Raw genomic sequence first — 20039 nt, 5'->3', positions numbered from 1 at the left:
ATGCTGAATTAATGAGCTTGGTTAATTTGAATTCTCAAGAGTGGTTCAACAGACCAGGCTGCTATGAACAAAAATCTGCAACTCAGGTATTCTGACCTTTTAAATGCCTTCAAAAGAGGAATGTAAGTGTACTTTACTTCTGCCTATAGTAGCATAAATCAGAATAACTGGCTTAATTAGTTTTGTTTGCAGTAAGCTGGGTTATTAAAAAAACGCAACTCCTTGAGAGCATTTGGTGTTGCCATCTGGCCCATCCCTTTGCTCCTGGTCTCTTTCCCTTCTGTTTCTTGCATTCCAGAAACCAACACTTCCCCAGACACGGCACTTTGGCTGTGAATGCAAGTGGCTATGTAAGGACCAGACTAAGGTCAGACCATCTTCTCAAGAATGTTTATCTGGAAGGAATATGGCCCTGGGGTAAGGAGAGTCTGTGTGGGAGGAAAAAGGATACTAAGGTTGTTGAACTCCCAGGTTAGGAATAGGAACACTCCTTCTATTAAAAATGCATTTTGGGAGTTGTCCGTCCAGCTGTGAACTGTGTGTCCCATCTGGCTGAATCAGAGGTTTCCAGGCAATAGCTCTGAGTTCACCTAATAGATCACCAGGTCTTCTCTGATACTTTTCTAAGCCAGAGGCTAGTGATACTCATCTTATCTCACACTCTCATCACTGCATGTGTCTAATTTTCTGGGATTTCCAATAAGAATTGAGAAAAACTGGTTCCTTATTCCATTTAGGGTCTCTATCATTAACATTACCTCTACCTCAAGTGGCCTCTATGTCTAGAAGAATAAATGTCTTCTTTAGACACTGACCCCGTGCCCTGGGAGTCAGCTTGATTCTTTCTAGTCCTCTACTAACTGACATCTGGCCTTGGACAATTCACTAACCTTCTTTGGAAGTCAATCATTTCATTCAGAACATGGGCGGGTTGAGTACGTCACAGCTCTAACATAGAGTATACTTTATGGCTTTAAGTTCTATGATTCTATGATGTTCTAAACTAAATACAGGTATATTGCCCTCATTTCTAGCTATTCTTTAGCATTAATATATACATCTATTCTCATTTAACTGAATAACTATATGCATCAACATGTGCATATATAAATATGCATGTACATATTGACTACCAACTGGGTTTCTTTCCTACTGGTAAGAAAACACACACCATGACCCCAAAAGCAATTCATGCTTTTTAACATTATTTAAGAACTAGCAATTATGGACACACTTAGGAAGTTACAGCTATATACAGCCTAGATCAGGGGTTTCCCTAAAAGCCAAAAAGTCCCTCAATAATTAGGAGAAAGATGAGAAGACTTTTCACTTTTCTTTATAATCAAGACCAGAAGGCAAAATTCTGAGTTTAATGCAACAATGACTATATCTGACTAGATCTCACTGGAAAAGCCAGCTCACCAGGGAGTATCAGAGACCACTTTCAAATGCCTAGTCTTCCAAAGTTAATCTAAAGGTTCTATTCCTCAACCATAACAGCAGGCAAAACTGGTGCTATAAAAATTTTGTTTGCCAGGTTTTAAAATTTTTAAAGGATTTACTTTCCTTCATATGGCTGAAAATGAAGGTGAAGGAGGTATAAAAAAAGCCATTCAATATCTTTAAATGTAATGCATTTAACATTCTTAAATATACATACAAGAACACTAAATGCTGTGTGTATGTGCGTGTGTGTGTGTGTGTGTGTGTGTGTGGAGAGAGAGATGAAATAATTGAAATATAGTTTTTGAGCAATTACCAAATCCACTCTTTTTCCCTTAGATATCTCCCGTCTCACGGAAAAGCCTACAGAAGGCCTAAACAACTAAGATTCTGATAAATTTTTAAATAAAAAAATAAAACTACTAGATATAATTCCTGAAGTTTCATTTATCCGGTAATTGAATATTTGCCTAATTTTGATCAGGAGCCAGAACGAAGTCCCAAGACTTCTTGTATTCTTCCATAATGATTTCAGACAAAAATTCCATAATACACATAAATATTATTATGTAAAAATGGTAAATGAACAGCCATCTGTGAATAACCCAGTTATTGCCTTTTATCTCTGGAACACCAAACCAGTATTGCCTTTATAAGGATGACAATGTAACCTGCTACTCCTCTGCCATTTTCCCTTTTTGAAAACACCTCTTCTGCCTCTCTGCTGCTAAAGTATCCTCTATCTAAGAAAGAGCAGAGGTTCTTTCTATTGGAAACACTTGAATGGCACTCTAAAGAGAAAGCAATTTGTGTCAGGAGCAGCAGTAACTTGAACCTCACTCTTTTGCAGATTAGAGACTTATAAATTAGAGCTGAGATTTTATGTCTGTATCCTCAAGTGTCCCGTGGTCTACTCTTGATATTGAATCTCAAATTTCCCAGCTCTCTTGAAAATCAGCCCATTTCAGAACATGGAACAATTCTTAATAGGTCCCAAAATCAAATTCAAAATAAATATATTTTCCAAATATGCTCAATGCTCACCATAAATATTATGTATTAAAGTACTATCAAGGGCAACTTGGTTATACCAAAGTATCCAAGAAGCAAATATTTCAGTTGATAATATTATAGAAACATAGTGCCTCACTTATCTGTAGTCAAGACTCAGCAAACAAGCAAAAATGGGCCAGGCGCGGTGGCTCACGCCAGTAATCCCAGCACTTTGGGAGGCAGAGGCAGGCAGATCACCAGGTCAGGAGATGGAGATAATCCTGGCTAACATGGTGAAACTCCGTCTCTACTAAAATTACAAAAATTAGCTGGGTGTGGTGGTATGCGCCTGTAATCCCAGATACTCAGGAGGCTGAGGCAGGAGAATCGTTTGAACCAGGGAGTCGGAGGTTGCAGTGAGCCGAGATTGCGCCACCGCACTCCAGCCTGGCAACAGAGCGAGACTCCATCTCAAATTAAAAAAAAAAAAAAAAGCAAGCAAAAATGAACCTTGAAAATCTAAAATACTTATGGCACATGGACTATACACTGAAGCTCATGCAGTTTACTCTTAGAAGGACACCTCATGGTTATTTATTTTAAACACATTTCTAAGCAGGGCAGTTATCTGCATTCCCAAGCTATGGCCAGCCACTGGAAACAGCAGAATAGAATTTAGAAACAATGAGAAAATGAGTTAAAGTCAGGCCTGCTGAGGTCAGCAAGGAGGGCAGCTGACATCATGGCAGTACTAGAAGTGACTGGAAATCTATTTTTAGGAGACTTAAAAAAAAAGAATACTCATATAGGGCCATTTAATGAAGGAATCCACAGTTCTATCTCTAACCATCAAAAGTAAGTCGTAGAGCCTAAGGTGATAAATTTCAGCCTGGAAAACTTACTCCAATCACAGATACACTGGCCCAAAGTTGCGACACAAGTAAAACATTATAATTATTTATTTTCTTAAAGCTTTGGCAAACTTTGACTTTACACTGTTATTTCTGAGTGTAAAGTGGAGATCGACTAACATCCCTACATCCATGCCTCCAGAATAATCTATCATTACTATGACTTAACTGTATAGCCCTAGACATTTTGTATTTGTATTGCATTCATTTATTCATGTACTTATGCATTTGTATTCACGTGTCTGATTCATTTGACACTTGTGAAAGGCTGTGACCTGATGAAATGGAATAACTCACCATAGCTTTTCACTTCCCCAACCTTTGTCCTAACCAATTTCAGGTAAAATGAAATGATAAACGCATCACTAATTCAATGGTCACATTTTTTTCTATTATATCTTCTGAAAAATTGCAACAAGCCAGAAGATATAAACATTTCATTGGTTTCAACTGAGTCTAAAGGACAGGATCATAATCAGTTGAAAGAGATTCTTGGTTTACTTTATGGCAGCAACTAGCTTATGTGACAGGATGCCAGATGCATTTGAACATTAGTTTGACCAAATAGAAATCAATTGAATGTTTGGCACTGTGCAGATGCAATATTAAAGTTACTGAAATGTATATAAACATATGTATACACATATATATACAAAGTTGATAGGCAATCTCCATAGGAAAAAGATGAAAATGACCCTCCAGATTTAAATTACGTTTATAGCATTGTGCTATCATTGTCAGTGGAGTTGAAAACCTTACATTGTACTAGAAAATACCTTTCTAAGCCATCTAGGTTTTCCAATAGTTTTCCTCTGATATATATTGCAATTTTCTTAAACTACATTTTCAATATTAAGCTTTCTATGTCATTAAGTCAAAACGTATCCTTATGATAAATGTAATATGTTTTGCATATACAAGTATGGTACAATAAATCAGTTTTATCAAAAACTTAAGTTGATGTCTTATCAAAGTGTGCATAAGGTTACCAAATTACAGTATTGAAGTTTGAAGAAGAAAAACCATTATTTATTTCTTTAACCATCTGTCAGTTCACACAATAGAAAACACACACAGAGGGCCTGAATTAAAATCAGTTCTGGTGTTCCATAATTGTAACTGTTAAAATTTTTCTCCCAGGAGGCGTTCAATTTCTATTGTCCAAATTCATTCACAAGTGATGTGCTGACTTTTTTAAGCAAAATAAAAGATTTATGAGAGTAATTATTCATGTTACAGCACACGCTACTTAATTCACAGACAATTCCGCTTCAGAGAAATACTGCTGGGGTCTTCCACACACAGGTTATCTGACCCCTCGTAGACAAGTCCACTTTGTGTTATTAACATTTTTCGTTTACTCATTAATAACCTCCACAGAGAATAAGGAGCAGTCTTAAAACTCAGGGTGAAACCTATGAAGTGGGAGATTTGAAATGCAATATTCTCTTGTGGGAAATACCCACTAGCATTGCAGGCAGGGCAGGCATCACCGACAACCGCCGTAAATAGGTTAGAAACTCATGTGCTTCTTTTTCCATCTGGATGTAAAGGCTTTAAAAAGTAAAGCAGTCATGAGCCTAATCATATGCCAGAGTTTCCCTCAAATTAGCCTAACAATTCCACCCAACAAAAACACACATTTTCAACCCATATCCCAAAATAGTATGTTATTAGACAACTTTAGTCTAGAATGGAGTGAAGTTTTACGGTAACAGCTGGGATCAGTCCTTCTCAGTCCTGGAGTTAAGCAAAGGAAAAGGAGAAGTTTTCTTCTTCCCAGGAAGCCTGAGTGTTTGAAACCTTCACTCACACCAACCCACCTGAAGCAAAATCACTCACTGAGGGCAATGGTTTCCAACTGGTCCGCTTATCAGAATCACCTGAGAGCTCTTTTTGCAACGTGCCCAAGTCCAGGGCCAGACCAATTCAATTTGCATCTCAGAGTGCAGTGTAGGGCTCAGCCACCAGTATTTTTTCAAAGCTATCATAGTGATTTTAATCTGCAGCTAGATTGAAAACCACTGCTCTAAAGCAATGGTTTTGAACCAGGGGCAATTTTGCCTACCACCCCCCCACCCCCGCAACCCTGGAACGTCTGGCAGTGTCTAGAGACATTTTTTATTATCACAACTAGGGGGATGCTCAGAGATAAAGCCCAGGGATGCTGCTGAACCTCCTGAAATGCATAAGGCAGCATCTCACAACAAAGAATTATCTGGTCCAAAATAGTAATAGTGTTGCTGTAAAGAAACCCTAAACTAGAAGAGTTCATTGGGAGAAACAGCCTGCTCTTCCCATCTCTAGAGATACCCTCACAAAACAAGAAAAGAATGAATAGGAAGCTTTCAGGAGGAAGACTTACAACCCTGACACTCCATTCAGCAAGACCAAAGTATTTCTAAATGGACCTTGTTTAATGCAGGTGAATGATTTCCTCATGCTTGCTCTCATTGGCTGGAGTGATGTTTAAGGAGAGCGCAATGTTACTGCTCACTGAAACTTGCTCTAACAAGGCAAAGGGAATCAGACCCACCAGGATAATTAAACAAATTCCTTTTTTTTTTTTTTTAGAAGATGGAGAAGAAGAAAGAAGATAATGAAGAGTACCATTTCTTCATCTATTTATTCCTTGTCATTTGCCGGTCACCAGAAATATGTGCTTCTAGAATTAATATCAAACTATTTTTACTCTTTTTTCTTCTGCATTCGTTATGTCCAGTGGGCGAACTACTTGTAAGGATCTGTGATCATCAGAATCTTCTTTGTCTTGACGGCCAATAACAAACACAGCTATGGCTAGAAGAGCCTAAATCATCCAAGACATCCATGACCTGAGCTAAATAGTTACCTGTTTAAAAGCAAAGCCCTGCCAGCTAGTATCTGGAAGCAAAACTTCATTTTGTTGTGGAAGGAAACACTTTCACCTAAGAAAATTCCATTCAACCTTGGATGTCAATGGAATCAAGTAAGTCAAACCCCCATTCTCAATAGTTGAGGCTGTCAGTTTATGAACATTTATAAATGGCAATGGTTATTTAATTACTTAATTTACAAATATGAAATAAGCAAGCAATTTGAATGAATGGACAAATGCCTGAATGCCTAGATGTGGTAAGTGTTGAATCTACTTCCTATCTGAAAATGGAACTCTACACAAACTAGAAAGAAATCATTGAACAGTAACTTCTAAAGAATTACATGCATTTTTGAGAATTTTGTTTAGTTTGGAGATTTGTTTAAATATTTCTTTTGCTTTTGCTTTTGTTGTTTTCTAAACACCTACTAATTAAGAAATTATTATAGAGACTTAAGATGTTTTTAAGAGAGAAAAAATAGCTAAAATTTATCTTTGCATTCCCAAAAGAAACTCTTGAATGAATTCAATTATTTCATCCACTGAGTTTGTAATTATAAGCACAAGAAGATTTATAAATGCTCAAGGCATAGTCAACGAAAACAGTCATCTTTTTCACTGATGTCCTCTCAGTGTGCATATGTGTGTGTTTTGGGAGGAAATGCATATCTTCACAGGTAGGACAATATCCTGCCAATGTATATTTCATTTCTGTTTCAGTCTGCCATAATGCACACACACTTCCCATTTGTTTTCACATGCTTTTTGTTCACGTAAAAACATGCAAGTGCTCATCCAAAACACTCGTATTTCACACCAACCCCAAGCAGAATGACTCTGGAAATGAGTCAGCAAATCTGCAATTCTGAATTAACCTTGATACTGCTTCCTATCTATTTACACACAAATGATTCAAACAAATTGTGTGAGGATTTAAAAATATGAAAAAGCATGTCTTACCATCCGTATCAAAAATTAATTTGTAATGGAAGGATAAATACAAGTTACCAATGCCCATGTTTATAGGCTGATGATCCATAAACATCTTATTGTGCCACTTCGTTTACCAATTAATTACTGAAATTAAAATACAATGCAAATGCACTGCAAATATACTCTGAGGATATCAACTGTCAGCATAAGATTGGTCACATAAGAATGAGAAAACTTGAAGTAGACATAAGATTTGAACTTCACTATCATTCTATTACATCAGTTTTAACTGAATTAAATTGTTAAATTTTAAGAAACATTTACCTGCCCACTAAGTTTATCTGTATCCAGGCAATAAGCTATCATGTAATGCCATCTTTACTAGGAGATACACCTTACCTACAATGCAAGGCATTGTTTAAAAGCTGCATCTAAAAACTTTTCTTAGAAGTCAAATCATATGGTGATTAAACTAGAGTTCTTTATATAAAGAAGCCCTTTTGTAAAGAGAAATTGTTTTTTAAGTGACCCACTTGTCCCTAATATTTTCTTTTTAGTTTCAGAGACAAAGTTTCCTTTTAATGGTGCACATATTTACTTCTCAAGCTCATTAAAAAGTAATCAAGAAATGGAAAAATCATTAACTTTACCTTCCCATTATTCCACTATCCCTCCTCCAAAGACAAGCTTCATGTCCAATGACCAATCTCATGATAGTAACACAACCAAACTTTCTTTTTAAATGACTTGCATCTCTTGTACAGAATTGGGCAGCCAAGACTGCCTACAGCAATGGGGTGGGGGTGGGGGCAGCATCTCCACAGCTCTTGGAAAGAGTGAGTGAAGGTTCAACATTGGAAAGGCACCAGCCAGGACGCCTCAACACAACAGGTGAATTGGCTTCTCTGGGCCTCCACCTCCCAACGACAGAGAAAGCAGTAGCCTCCCATCTTTCCCAACCTTTTTATTTCAACTTCTGCTTAAAAGAACATTGCATGCATTTGAAGTCAAGTTTCAGGAGTCGATTTTCAGCACTATGAGAAAAGGACTAGGATAAAATGGAATCCAACAGGTAAATCCCCAGATACGATATTGAAATTTACCCCTTCTTGTCACTGCTAAAACTGCCAGCCTCCTCCACTACTGCTTGGAGCTGGCTGCAGACTCCAGAGCACCTTTTAAATAAAGCAAAAACCCTCAGATATTTTCAATGAAAACAAAACCCCACAGTATATAAAATCAATCGTTTTAGCTCCAACTCAACCATAGGTAACATAAAAGGATTGTGGAGTTTTTCTGTTTTTTATTCTTTAAGAAATGATTTTTTCTCTCTTAAGTTCAAAGTGGTTTCAGATCCAAGACGCAGAAAATTAAACCTCTTCGAAAAGGTTTAAAAGCTCAGGTTTAGCACTGCCTCAGCAAATGTAGTGGATGTTATGCTTTAGAAACCAAAAGAGTGTCCAAACACATCTGTACATTTTAAAAAGGTACTTTCGAACAACCAGGAAAGATGTCTCTTGCAGTGTAAGAGAGCACATTATTTGGAATATGTATAAGGGAGTTTGATGACAGTGTTGATGGATTTTGAGTGAGTAGAAAGGGAATAAGCTGATGCGTTTTAGATGCAAACAAATGTCACAGATTCAGGCCTCCAACACAATGGAAAAAATCCTTAAGGTGAAGTCAGGCATATTTATAGCCATTTGGGCAAACCAGCATCAAGCCTGTTTAGAAACATCACACTTCTTTTTTAATGTTATTGGTTTTTCATAGAAATATTCATTTCTTCTTGTACATAACCTATTAACTGGATTCAAAATCCTTTTGGCAACCATTCTACAAACAAGCTCTAGTAGGAAACAGCACACACCACTAAGAAAATGCTCAGGTTTAAGATGAAAGACTCTTAGAATGGTTCTATTTTTTATCACCAATACCCAAAGATTTCCCTTTGACAACTCAGGGTCCTAAGGAATTACTGTTCCTCTCCCTCCCATAAACCCTCGTCCCAAACTTCTTCACACTGACTTATAACTGTTTAGAATAAAAACAGATGGAGGAGAAGAACCCCAAATCATGATTTTGGGTCCAACATTTGCTCCTTCCCCAAACCCACTCCCTAGCTAGCGCCTGCACTTTCTTACATGGCTGGAAGGCCCATCATCATTCATAACTCTCTACTGAGTTCCCCAGCCCAAGCAGCACCCCAGCACATACTGACCCACCGTTCATGCCACTGTAGACATTCCGGTGATGGGGTGACCCGTCCTCCTGCGCCTGCCGTCTTAGGGTGCCCTCCCTGCTGCCTCCGCCGCTGCCTCCACCTCCTCCACCTCCTCCACCGCCTCCACCGTGTTTGTGATCAGGGCTCCCTCCATAATGTTGTTTGAGGTGCTCCGGGCTGGTGCCCCTGGCTCTGGGGAGATGCTCTAGGCTCCCCCCGAGAGCGTGTTTCTGAAGATGCTCCGGGCTCCCTCCACTGTGCCTGGCGTGTTCAGGGCTGCTCCCTGACCGGTGCTTCTGGAAGTGTTCCGGGCTCCCACTCAGCACGTGTTTGGGCAGCGTTTCGGGGCTGCTCCCCGGATGCGGGTGCCTTTGCTGTTCGGGGCTGCCCTTGCACAAGGGTTTGTGGTGCTCAGGGCTAGGTCCTTTGAGTGCTTTGGGGCGATCTGGGGTCCCACAGGCCCTGGGTTTCTGTGGATGCTCGGGGCTGGCGCTCCTGTGCTTGGAGTGCTCCGGACTGCCCTCGCTCCGGGGCTTCTGCAGGTGCTCCGGGCTGCCACTGCTCGCGTGGTGCTTGTGGTGGTCCGGGCTGTCAGTGCTGCCAGTGCTGGAGGTGCTGCTGCCGTCACCCACATCCCGCACATAGGGTGCGGTGGAGGCTGTGAGTTGGCCCAGGCTGGCCTGGCTGTCGATGGAGCAGCGGCTGCCGGCGCAGCCTGCACCCTTCTCCTCATCTAGTAGCACACAGAGCTCCTTGAGCTCCATGTTCTCCTTCACCACTTCCTCCTGCTTCACCTCCAGCTCTTTCAGCTTCTGCAGGTATAAGGCCACTTCCTTGTGCATCACCCCGGCAGTGTAGCGACCCAGTCTCTGCCACTCCCGAGACACCCTCTTGCCTTTCTGCCGGTCATCATCCAGGAAACAGCAGAGGTCCCTCAGTTCCTGGTTGTCCTCCTGGAGTTTCTGGTTGATATCCTGAAAAGAGAGACACAACCATTCAAGGGAAGTACACATCTGAGGTGTCAGCAGGCTCAGACTTCCTGGAAAGGGAGAGCCTGTAACTGGCGAATTACCTGTGAGGTTAGGGGAGGAGGTGAGGGAGTAGGAGGAAGCTGAAGATTTGTAGCTGTCCATAAAAATTAAACTAACTTAAGTATCAGTTCTATCCCTGCACAATACTTTACTTGCATTATGTCATCTAATTTTTACCCAAACATTTAGGGGATAATAATTATTATGGCTCTTATACAGAAGAGGAAACCGGACCTCACAACCAGCTCATTATCAAGAAATCAGTCACTAGATAAAAACAAGGCTCCCCTGCCTCACCCTCAAGAAAGAAAAATAACTGCTTGTGACCTGTGAAATGCTTAAAAGCCCTGAGACAACAGACCTTTCAACAGAGTAAACAGCAAGCACTGCTTAGATCTTCAGCCCTGACATGGAATATGCAGCCCCAATTCCCCTGGTAGGGAAAGGCACAATTGCCCTCTAGTGGCATTTCAGCCCTGCACATCCAACCCCTACTTGCCACACCCACCTGAACATCTCCCAGGCATCTCTCACTTATTTCAAGCAACCTGAGCCTTAAATTAAGAGACCTCTCTCCCCAAACTGCACCTCTCAGCAAATGCTTCCTCTTTCTGTTCCATTGTTCTTTATATGAACCTGGGGTCATCTCTGGCATCTCCTTCTCCTTCAACCTTCCATTTCAAAACCAAACAAGGCTTTGGAGCTCTATCTCCAAAATTTAGCTCATCTTGTCATTCCCATCTTTGAAATCCTTTAACCTCACGGTCCTTAGGATACAATGCAAAATCCTTTAAGTCACACAAGGCCCCAGATACATTGATTCTGCCTACTTCTCCTGCATGAATGATGATTCACTTGTTTGTTCACAAATATTCAGTAAGCATCTATTACTGTACCAGGTACCAGTCCAGGTGGTAGGGATATATCAGTGGACACAGCAAAGACCTTGACATGGTACAGCTTTTATTGCAGTGGGAAAGACTGGCAAAAAACACCTATAGAACATAATGTCATGCAGTGAAAAGTTCTGGAAGGAAAATTGAAGCAGATTAAAGAATACTCTTTTTCAGGAGAAGATACTGCTACAGAGAAGGGAAACATTTGAGCAGACACCTGGGTGGAATGAAGGAGCCAACATTTGAGAGAAGATGATCCCAGGCAGGGAGAGGGATCAGCATGAGAGCAGCATGAGAGCTGAGACCAGCATGAGAGCAAGAGCTCAAGTACAGGGAGGTGAGCATACCTAAACAACAGAGAGCAAGTCAACGGACATGGGAAAGGGGATCTGAGAGGCATCAGAGCCTAGAATATGCAGGGCATGGTCAGCGACGGGAAAGACTTTGGGTTGTTAGGGAGCTGAGGATAGAGGAGTGACATTACATGATTCCTTTTGTAAAGAATCTCCATAGTTGTGTGGAAAACAGACTGACTAGGGTAGGGGAGGAAAGAAGGGAGGGTCAGGATAAAGTGGAAGCTGCAAGATCAACAAGGAGGCTCCGGGGCTGGTCCAGGCAGAGGGAGATGATGGTGGCTTGGACGTGTGGTAGCAGTGGAGAAGGTGGGAACACCCCTCCTCATCATGCACTGAGGCTGTGTTTCAGGTCCGCAAAGGGCAAGGCCTTTCCCTCTCTCACTTGGAATGCTCTCCCCAGCCTTCTAGACAACCATCGGGTCTCATTTTATAAGTCACTTCCCCATAGACACCATTCTATAGAAGGTCCACCCCCAATCTATGGTCTACCATCATCTCTCAGACTTACTACAATTTGTAAGAAGAAATGTGTGAGTATGACCATTCATTCTCGACTACATCTTCTCTAGAGTCACAAGAACAAAGACCTCATCTATTTACTTCTGTGTATCGAGAACACAGCACTCCCTGTGTAAATACCTGAAGCCAAGGAATTTTTAAGATGACTAGTGGAGTTCCCACCTATTCTCCATTTATGCACACAGTCAAGGAGCCAGCAGTTCCTTGAGGCACTGTAGTTTGGTAAGGATGAAACAGGGGCAGCTACAGGGCTGCTACCTAAGATTTCACTGCTTCAAAAAGCCTGAAAATCTCTGGTCTTGCGAACCGATCCAGAACTAGAGGTACTCAGAAAGGGGACTGAATTCACTTAGACTCAGGTTGATTTCAACACTGCCCCTAACTCAGACTAAAAAGCAAATTATAAAACACCTGTCAACCACATCCTCCACTTCCTGCAGTCATGGGAGTGAATTTGTGGGTATTAGGAAGAAGCTTATGCAGCTTAGTTTCTAACTCCAGTTCTAACTCTTGGCATCACCAATAATTCTGTTTCTTTGTTTCTAATTCCTACCTCTCCTTTTTGCTTCTCGTTGCCACTTTCTGTTTTCAGGCCTGACCTTTGCCAATAGCCTCCCAGGCAGCCTCCCTGCCTTCGTTTGCGCCATCCACTCCTTCCCCTCACCCACTCCAATACAAGCACTCCTCAATCAGACCTTCAAAAATACTCCCTGCTAGTCATGACATAAAGATGGCAACAACAGAAACTGGGGGCTATTGGGGGGTAGGAAGGGAGGTAAGGGTTAAAAAACTATTAGATACTATGCTCAGTACCTGGAAGATAGGATTAATCATACCCAAAACCTCAGCATCACACAATGTATTCTCCGAATCTAAAATAAAAGTTGAAATTTAAAATAAACAAAAAGCAACAACACCTGGGTGCAATGGCTTATATCTGTAATCCCAACACTTTGGGAGGCGGAGGTGGGCAGATCACTTGAGGTCAGGAGTTCAAGACCAGTCTGGCCAACGTGGTGAAACCTGTCTCTACTAAAAATACAAAAATTAGCCAAGCATGGTGACACGTGCCTGTAATCCCAGGTACCCAGGAGCCTGAGGCAGGAGAATCGCTTGAACCTGGGAGGAGGAGGTTGCAGTGAACCAAGATCACGATACACTACAGCCTGGGCAACAGAGTGAGACCTTGTCTCAAAAAAAAAAAAAAAAGAAAAGAAACACCAAAAATACTTGCCTCTCCTGTTTATCAATCCCCATCACCTTTCCTTTGCCAGGGAAAATGAATAAACCCGTCAGCCAGGCCTGAAAGGCTGTCCCCTGCCTTTCCACCTTTAGCTGTCAGCTAATTATGAGCTACGATTACATCTGTGCATTCCAACTAGAAAATATCATCTTCTACCCCATATGAACCTAACAGGAGAGATTCCTCTGAGAAGTTTCCCCCGGCACAGAAAAGTACCCGTGAATGAACGAACGAAGTAACTTTCCCACTCACTGTTTAAGGCCTGTATCACACTCTAGCTAGAACAATCACTAGACATCAATTTTTTCTCCTTTCTAATGTGGACATCTTAGCTTCTGGAGGGCAGGGTCTATTCCAAAAGTCTTTCTTTGAATATGCAACATATCTGGCATGGTGCCTTGCATACAGTGGACACTCCATATGTGTTTATGGACTGATCAACCATATAAAGCCCCAGGCCTCTGGCCAAAACAGGCTACAGCTATAGCTACTGAGAAGAATTTCTTATTGTTTTCAGCAAGCACTAGCTATGTCAGAGTGTACAGTAGTAAGAGAATAAACTATCCCTTGATACTGATGCTTTAGAGGAAATCAGAAGCTGTGGATATTTGGAGAAAACAATAACAAACAAAATTAATCTTTCTAAGCTCCAAAAATTATTCAACATTTAGTTTAATCCTGGCATTTGATAGAAAGCTCAAGTCACGTTCTCTTTCATCTAAACAAATTTTCATATGAAAACACTTCCCTTTGACTATCCTACAGCTACTTCTGATTTCTCTAGAGCTGGAAAGTAAACAGGACTGGTGCTACCCTCGGCTTCATGAAGCTAATGCCTTTTCCAAAAGGAGTGAAACATATACTTCTCAGCACTCCAGATGGAGTAGATAGGAGTGAGTATTGGCCCACTCCCATTTCTATATCACAGTTCCTTCTTTCTATTATTAGTTTTCTTGAGAATATTATTTACTATTCAGTTCTGAGCTATTTCCTTTGCCTTCTGATGAACAGCTAAGCAGCCAGCTTGATAATAACCTTGTGATCCAGCTTCTTCAAATCTGCCTCATTAAGACTTGGGCTTTCTTTTGCAAAACACTAGGTGTCCTTTTAACATTGCCACTGGCCACCAGAAATTATCCAAGTGTCTAAGTGGACTTTTAAAAGTTTAAGTCCACTTCGTAGCACACCAACCAAAATTTCAATCTTATGCCTGAAGACTATCAAGTACTGTATCTACAGTTAAATAATTGTTGTAATTTGTTATTTTGCTTCATTGCAGAGCAGGGTGGTGGGCGGGTGGGTGGTTGGGTTAGGAACCAAGGAGGGAAATTAATGCAATGCAGAAAACAAATCTACAGAGATTCATCCCAAATCAGCCCCCAACCGGGATACTGGGTCAGAGCAGCCTGAAGTGTTGGTATATACTCAGCAGTCCAAAGACATGGTTCTCAGGAATCCAGTTCCTTACAACATAACCCTAACTAGAATCTCCCTTGTCCACCCCTTCCAGGACCACACATTCTAAGCAAAGAATGTCAACTAGCCAAAAGAAAAGGAAAGCAGGCCGATTTTGAACACTTTATGTCTCCGTGACCTTGAGAAAACTACCTAACTTCACTGGGGTTTCTTCATCTATAGTATACTTCATCCTCATAAAACCTCATGTGGAATTAAAATCCCCACGAGCAGATGAGAAAACCGAGAGACAAGAGAGTTTAACAGTTGGCCAAAGCTGCCCAAATTATCAGAATCCAAATTCTTTGTCTTTCCACTTCTCGGGGCCCCTACACTGCCCTGCCTCCCAAATATTTAAACACAAACAAGTCAATCAGTGCTAGGACCCGGCCACAGGCCCCTGAAAAGTAAAGAACTGATGCTGTCATCTCCTGTGTCCACAGCTACAATAACACCTAGTAGCCTTACAAATATTTAGATGCAATTTCAAAGTCAGCTCATAGAAAGAGGCATAAAAAAGAAAATGTATTATGGTCTTAATTCCCCTACATTTATAGTTCTCAACTGAGAATGTCAAGCACTCAGACGCTCCCCACCCCCCACCCTCAACAAAAAAAAATACTTCTTTTCTTCTAGTTAAGCCAAAATAAACATATGTACCTATCATTTATTCAGTGAGCCACATGTATGGATTACTATGGTGTCCAAGGAAGCTCTGAGCCAAAATAAAAAAGAGAAGGGAGAAGGCTGGCCTCTCCGAAGAGTAAAACCACAGCACACTCAGGGTGGGTCAGAAGCCTGGGAGTCAGCTCCTTGCAGCGGCCCAGGGATGACATGAGAAGAGTAGAGGCTGCATCAGAAAGCAACCTGACCCTGTCACTTCTGAACTTGATAAGGAAGTAGACTGGAAAGTCTTTTAACGCCAGGTCGTGAATCTAGATCACAAGGAGACTTTCCTACTTGGGTGTAAGTGCCCTTAGCTGACCTAATAGCTACTTCTCTACATGAAGCTACTGGAATGAAGCCCAGGCACTCTACCAACCCACTCTACCATCCCCCTCCCCTACCCACACATAGACCTCACACACAGTCAATCCACACAACCTAAAGGAACTTTCAAGTGTTTCTGAGCTATTATTTTGATGCTCCATACTATTAAAGCATTTAATAATAACTCTTCCAACTCTTCTAAATCACACCATTGTTCAGACCATGGAAGAAACTCAAATTAGAGGGTGACAAACTAATGCCCCCTTGTCCAGCTCTGCCTAAGAAACCAAAATCTTGGAGACACACAGCCATAGATTTGTAAGTCCTTTCCTGATGACAGTAACTACCATTTTATAGTCAAGTATTAAACCTTTCCCTACATAATCATAACTTATTGCCATAACACCCTCAGAAAGTTATTATCATTGCATTGCATTGGTGAATAAAATGAGGATCTGAGAAAGTAATTGCCCAAGCTCACCCTCCTAGCAAATGAGGTTTCTAGAATTCAAACCCACCTCCGAGATCATCTGCCTACTACACTAGCCTGCCTCTATTCCCCAAAGAGCCTGGCACTCAATAAACACACTGTTAGTAATGAATTCAACCAAAGGAGAGAGTAAGCCTTGGCATTTTTCTGACTGGAGGAATCTTCCTACCTGCACCCACACTAGGGACTATATGACAATGAGTTCCGGCCTCAGGAGAGGGCCATCTCCACTTGAACTGGGCCCAGCACATAGGTGAGCCTTGAGCATTCCACCCTTCCCACTCTTCCTTGCCCCAGAATCCCAGAGCTGAAGCACTGAGGCAATTCAGGAACAGCATCTACTGCCTGATGTGTGGGGATAGGAGTGGAAAGGGGAAAAGAACAGCTTGTGCCTTCAGGAATTTGCTCCCTGAAGTCCCTGCAGTGATTTCGTTTGTGTCTGGCTTCCTATAAACAAAGCAGAACAATGAGAGGAAGGAATACCAGGAGGCACCAGCGCTAGCTGGAAGGAGAGGAAGTTTGCGGTGCTCGCCAGCAGGGCGGTTCCCGGCCACCCGTGTACTGCAGCTGGGCAGGCACACTCCTCGCAGACCCAGCGCTCTCCAAGGAGAAAAAAAAGTTAGTGGGCTTGGGGAACGTTTCCCTTCTTTTCCTAGAAGAGGGTGGCAGGGGGGCTGGCTCAGAAAGAAAGCATCACTGACCAACACTTGGGGTACCCTGTCAAAACCCTGCTCCTTCCATACTGAGTCTCTTTGCTCCTCCTCTTTCTCCCAGTCAACCTGGGGTTAAGTGGGAAGGGGAGTAAGGCAACTCCAGGCGATGCCTTCCAAACTCCGGGAGAGGAAAAGCACAGAAATTGGTAGAAGATGTGAAGGCAGAGCTTGAACTCCTATGTACCCGGTGACATAAGACTGCTGTGAGGGTGGCGCCCGCTGCTTCTCCCGGGCGCCCCGCCAGCCACTCTCCCTGGCAGTGGCGCCCTTTCCTCGCCCTCTGCCCGCCCAAGAGCTGCTGGCCCAGAGCAGCCGCATTCCCGACCCTCCAAGGCGAAGATCCCCTGGATTCACCCCCTCACTGGCCTTTCCCCCTAACTGACTGAAACCCGGCTCCCCAAGCACTGATTTTCCAGCCTCCTTAAGAAATGAAAGGTTCGCGTGCCCTTCACCTCCCTCCCTGCATTCCAGCGTCCTCCGCGCCTCTCGCCGCAGTACACCTCGAACAGCCAGACAGTGGCGCGCCCCGTGTTGAGGAGAGGAGGGGAGCAGACGCCTCCAAAGTTTGGAAAAGTTTCACAGGGGCTGGGGACTGGGGGTAGGGGGTGCCGACAGGGAGAAGGGGAGGGTCACCTGTTGAGGGAGGGAGGGAAAGTTTGCCTGGCCCCGCCTCCTCCTCGGGGCACCCCGCTCCCAGCCGCGCCGCGCGTCCCCACCTGGCCCGCGCTCACCTTGAGGCCGCGGATCTCGCCAAGGTGCAGCTGCAGGCGGCGGTTCACCTCGCGGATGAGGTTGCTGTGGTCCAGCATCGCGCTCACCTTCTCCGCCTCGGCGCGCCGCAGGCTGCGGATCAGCTCCTCCTTGCTCCACTGCAGCAGCTCCTCGTCCGACACTTTGGCCAGGTCCTCAACGGGCGCGGGCGCGGGCGCGGCCGCGGACGAGCTGGCCGGGGCTAGGGAACAACTTTCCGCCGCCGCCGCTGCTGCTGCAGCCGCCGCCGCGCCTCCGGCCGCTTTCGACATGGTATCCGCGCGGTGGCAGGTGCAAGTGGGTGGAAGAAGCGAGGCGACTCCCGAAGGCGCGGGCGCGGCGGGGCCGCCTCCGCCCACACCCCTGTGCGCTCCAGCGAGTCAGCGGCACCGCCCAGGGGCCGCTGGGTTGGGGCGGCGGGGGTCGCGCTGGGTGGCCATCCTACCTCGCCATCCCCGCGCGCGCGCCCGCGCTCCCCCAGGGCCCGGCAGCCAGCCGCTGGCTGCTGCCGAGGCCCGTCCCAACTCCGCGCAAGTCCATGGTGAGGGGCGCTGGGGAGCCCGGGGCTGCCACGGGAAAACCTCGGGGACAGCGGGGGAGCTGCACCCCCGTTCCCCTGCCCTGTCCTCCGCCCTAAGCCGAGACTGTCGCTCCCCCGCACACTCTGCCTTGCACACAGGCGTGCACGCACACGCACTTTCCTCCCCCTTGCCCAGCTGCAGCCCCCGGCTTCTCCCCTCTCCTAGCTCGGAGGGCGCGCCGGGCTCCGCGGCGCCTCCCCGGCTGCTCTAGCGATGCCGCCGCAGCTGCCCGAAGGCTGCTGCGCTCCTCCTGCCGCCTTCGCTGCGCCCGCGGCCGCTCCTAGGCTGCTCCGGGAAGCCTTCGATTTGCAGAGCCGAGTCGAGAAGGGGTGGAGGGTGGGGGACCGGCTGGAGGAGGAGCCTGGAGCTGGGGCCACCCGTAACCCGCAGCAGCTCCCGCATGGGCTGGACGCAGCTGCCACTCGACCGCTGCCCGGGCCCCCGAGGTGCGCCCCCCGCTGTCCTGCCCGGGAGGGCTGGGGGCGCGGCTCTTTCTGCCCCCGGGCGCGGGTGGGGCTGGAATGGGGAGAAGGTGAGGAGCTGTGGCCGCCCGGGCTTTGGGAGGCTCGCGGGCACCACCGTGTGGCGGAAGAAGCTCCCTCCTCTGCCCTCTGCACACCGGCCTTGTCACCAGGCAGGGAAAACAGCTGCTGACCCAAATGCGAGGTGCTTGGTATTTGGAGGCATTGGGGATCAAGAAAGATAGGGTAGCAGGACCTGAGGGATAACCAGTTATTTGCACTTTGGAGAATGGGAGGAGAGGCAAATGGCAAAAACAGGGGTTGGGGGAAGGGGGAGCTTAAGAAAATCCAAATGGTCTGAAAAGGGGGAAAAGAGGCTTCAGGGCACTGCTCTTATGGGACTACCCATCGCCACCCCCGACTCTCGCCCCATCCCTAGGCCTTTGTCTTTTCTAAAAATCCACTACTCTATGAAGAAGCTTCGGAAGAAGGTACTGGATCTTTTAAATTTTTATTTGAAAAATATCAAAGCCTTTAGGCGAAAATAAAATACCTTCATCTCCTGCTTCCTGAAACCTGGATTTTAAGGTCAGCACAGTCACCTCCCCTCGGAGCAAAGCAAGCCCCCTCAGGCAAGCTGAAATGCCAGCCAAGGAGATTTCCATTTTCTTCTGTGCCGCAGGCTGCCAGGCGTTTACTGGGTCGGCTTTTTTGTGATGGTTATTTCTGGAAGGAGGAAGTCTGAGTCCCTGGCTTCTATCTTTGGGCTATCCTCTTGTAAAGTTGGGTGGAATCGTCTCTGGGCTGAAAACATGCTTTTGCCTAAAGAGGGATGCCCTTGACCACCGCATGTTATTTCCAGTGGGGGACGGGGCCGGAAAATGGCAAGGACCTACCCCCCACCGGGTTTCAGTTAACCCGGGTGCAGAGGGAATAATCTCTAGCTGGTAGGATGATAATCGAAATCAGTCCCTTCACCCGCCGGTCAGTGTGTGTCCCCTATTGGGGACACTGAGACCTGGCTCCCAGGAGAGGCAAGGAAAGGTGGTACTGCTTACTGTGACCAAGATGGCCTTAACATTCCCCTCAGCTTGACTAAACTTTAGACAGGTTTCTTCCTAACTGTAGACCCCAGACCTTCCTTTTCTCAGAGCGTTTACTTTAGCAAACTTCCATTGATGAATGTTTCCTCT

The 20039-nt window shown here is 44.7% G+C and overlaps 1 protein-coding gene across 7 annotated transcripts in view; it reads right to left on the bottom strand.

Annotated features, from left to right (window-relative positions):
* Nucleotides 1-18798, bottom strand: part of CCDC85A (coiled-coil domain containing 85A) — a 202812-nt gene extending 184014 nt beyond the window's left edge. For 2 of the 7 annotated variants that reach the window (XM_003262404.3, XM_030827278.1), the window contains exons 1-2: nucleotides 17786-18796; nucleotides 9363-10335 (exon numbers count right to left, since the gene is read on the bottom strand). In XM_003262404.3, the coding sequence (XP_003262452.2) occupies nucleotides 9363-10335; nucleotides 17786-18076 (1264 nt within the window). In that variant the 5' untranslated portion in view covers nucleotides 18077-18796. Of the gene's footprint in view, nucleotides 1-9362; nucleotides 10336-17785 lie in introns of all 7 variants that reach the window. The other 5 variants (XM_030827276.1, XM_030827279.1, XM_030827281.1 and 2 more) reach the window with 5 other exon arrangements.
* Between the last annotated feature and the right edge of the window lie 1241 nt (nucleotides 18799-20039).

This window comes from Nomascus leucogenys, chromosome 14 (genome assembly GCF_006542625.1).
Source record: "Nomascus leucogenys isolate Asia chromosome 14, Asia_NLE_v1, whole genome shotgun sequence".
Lineage (NCBI taxonomy): Eukaryota > Metazoa > Chordata > Mammalia > Primates > Hylobatidae > Nomascus > Nomascus leucogenys.
This window is presented reverse-complemented; position numbering and strand designations above follow the sequence as displayed.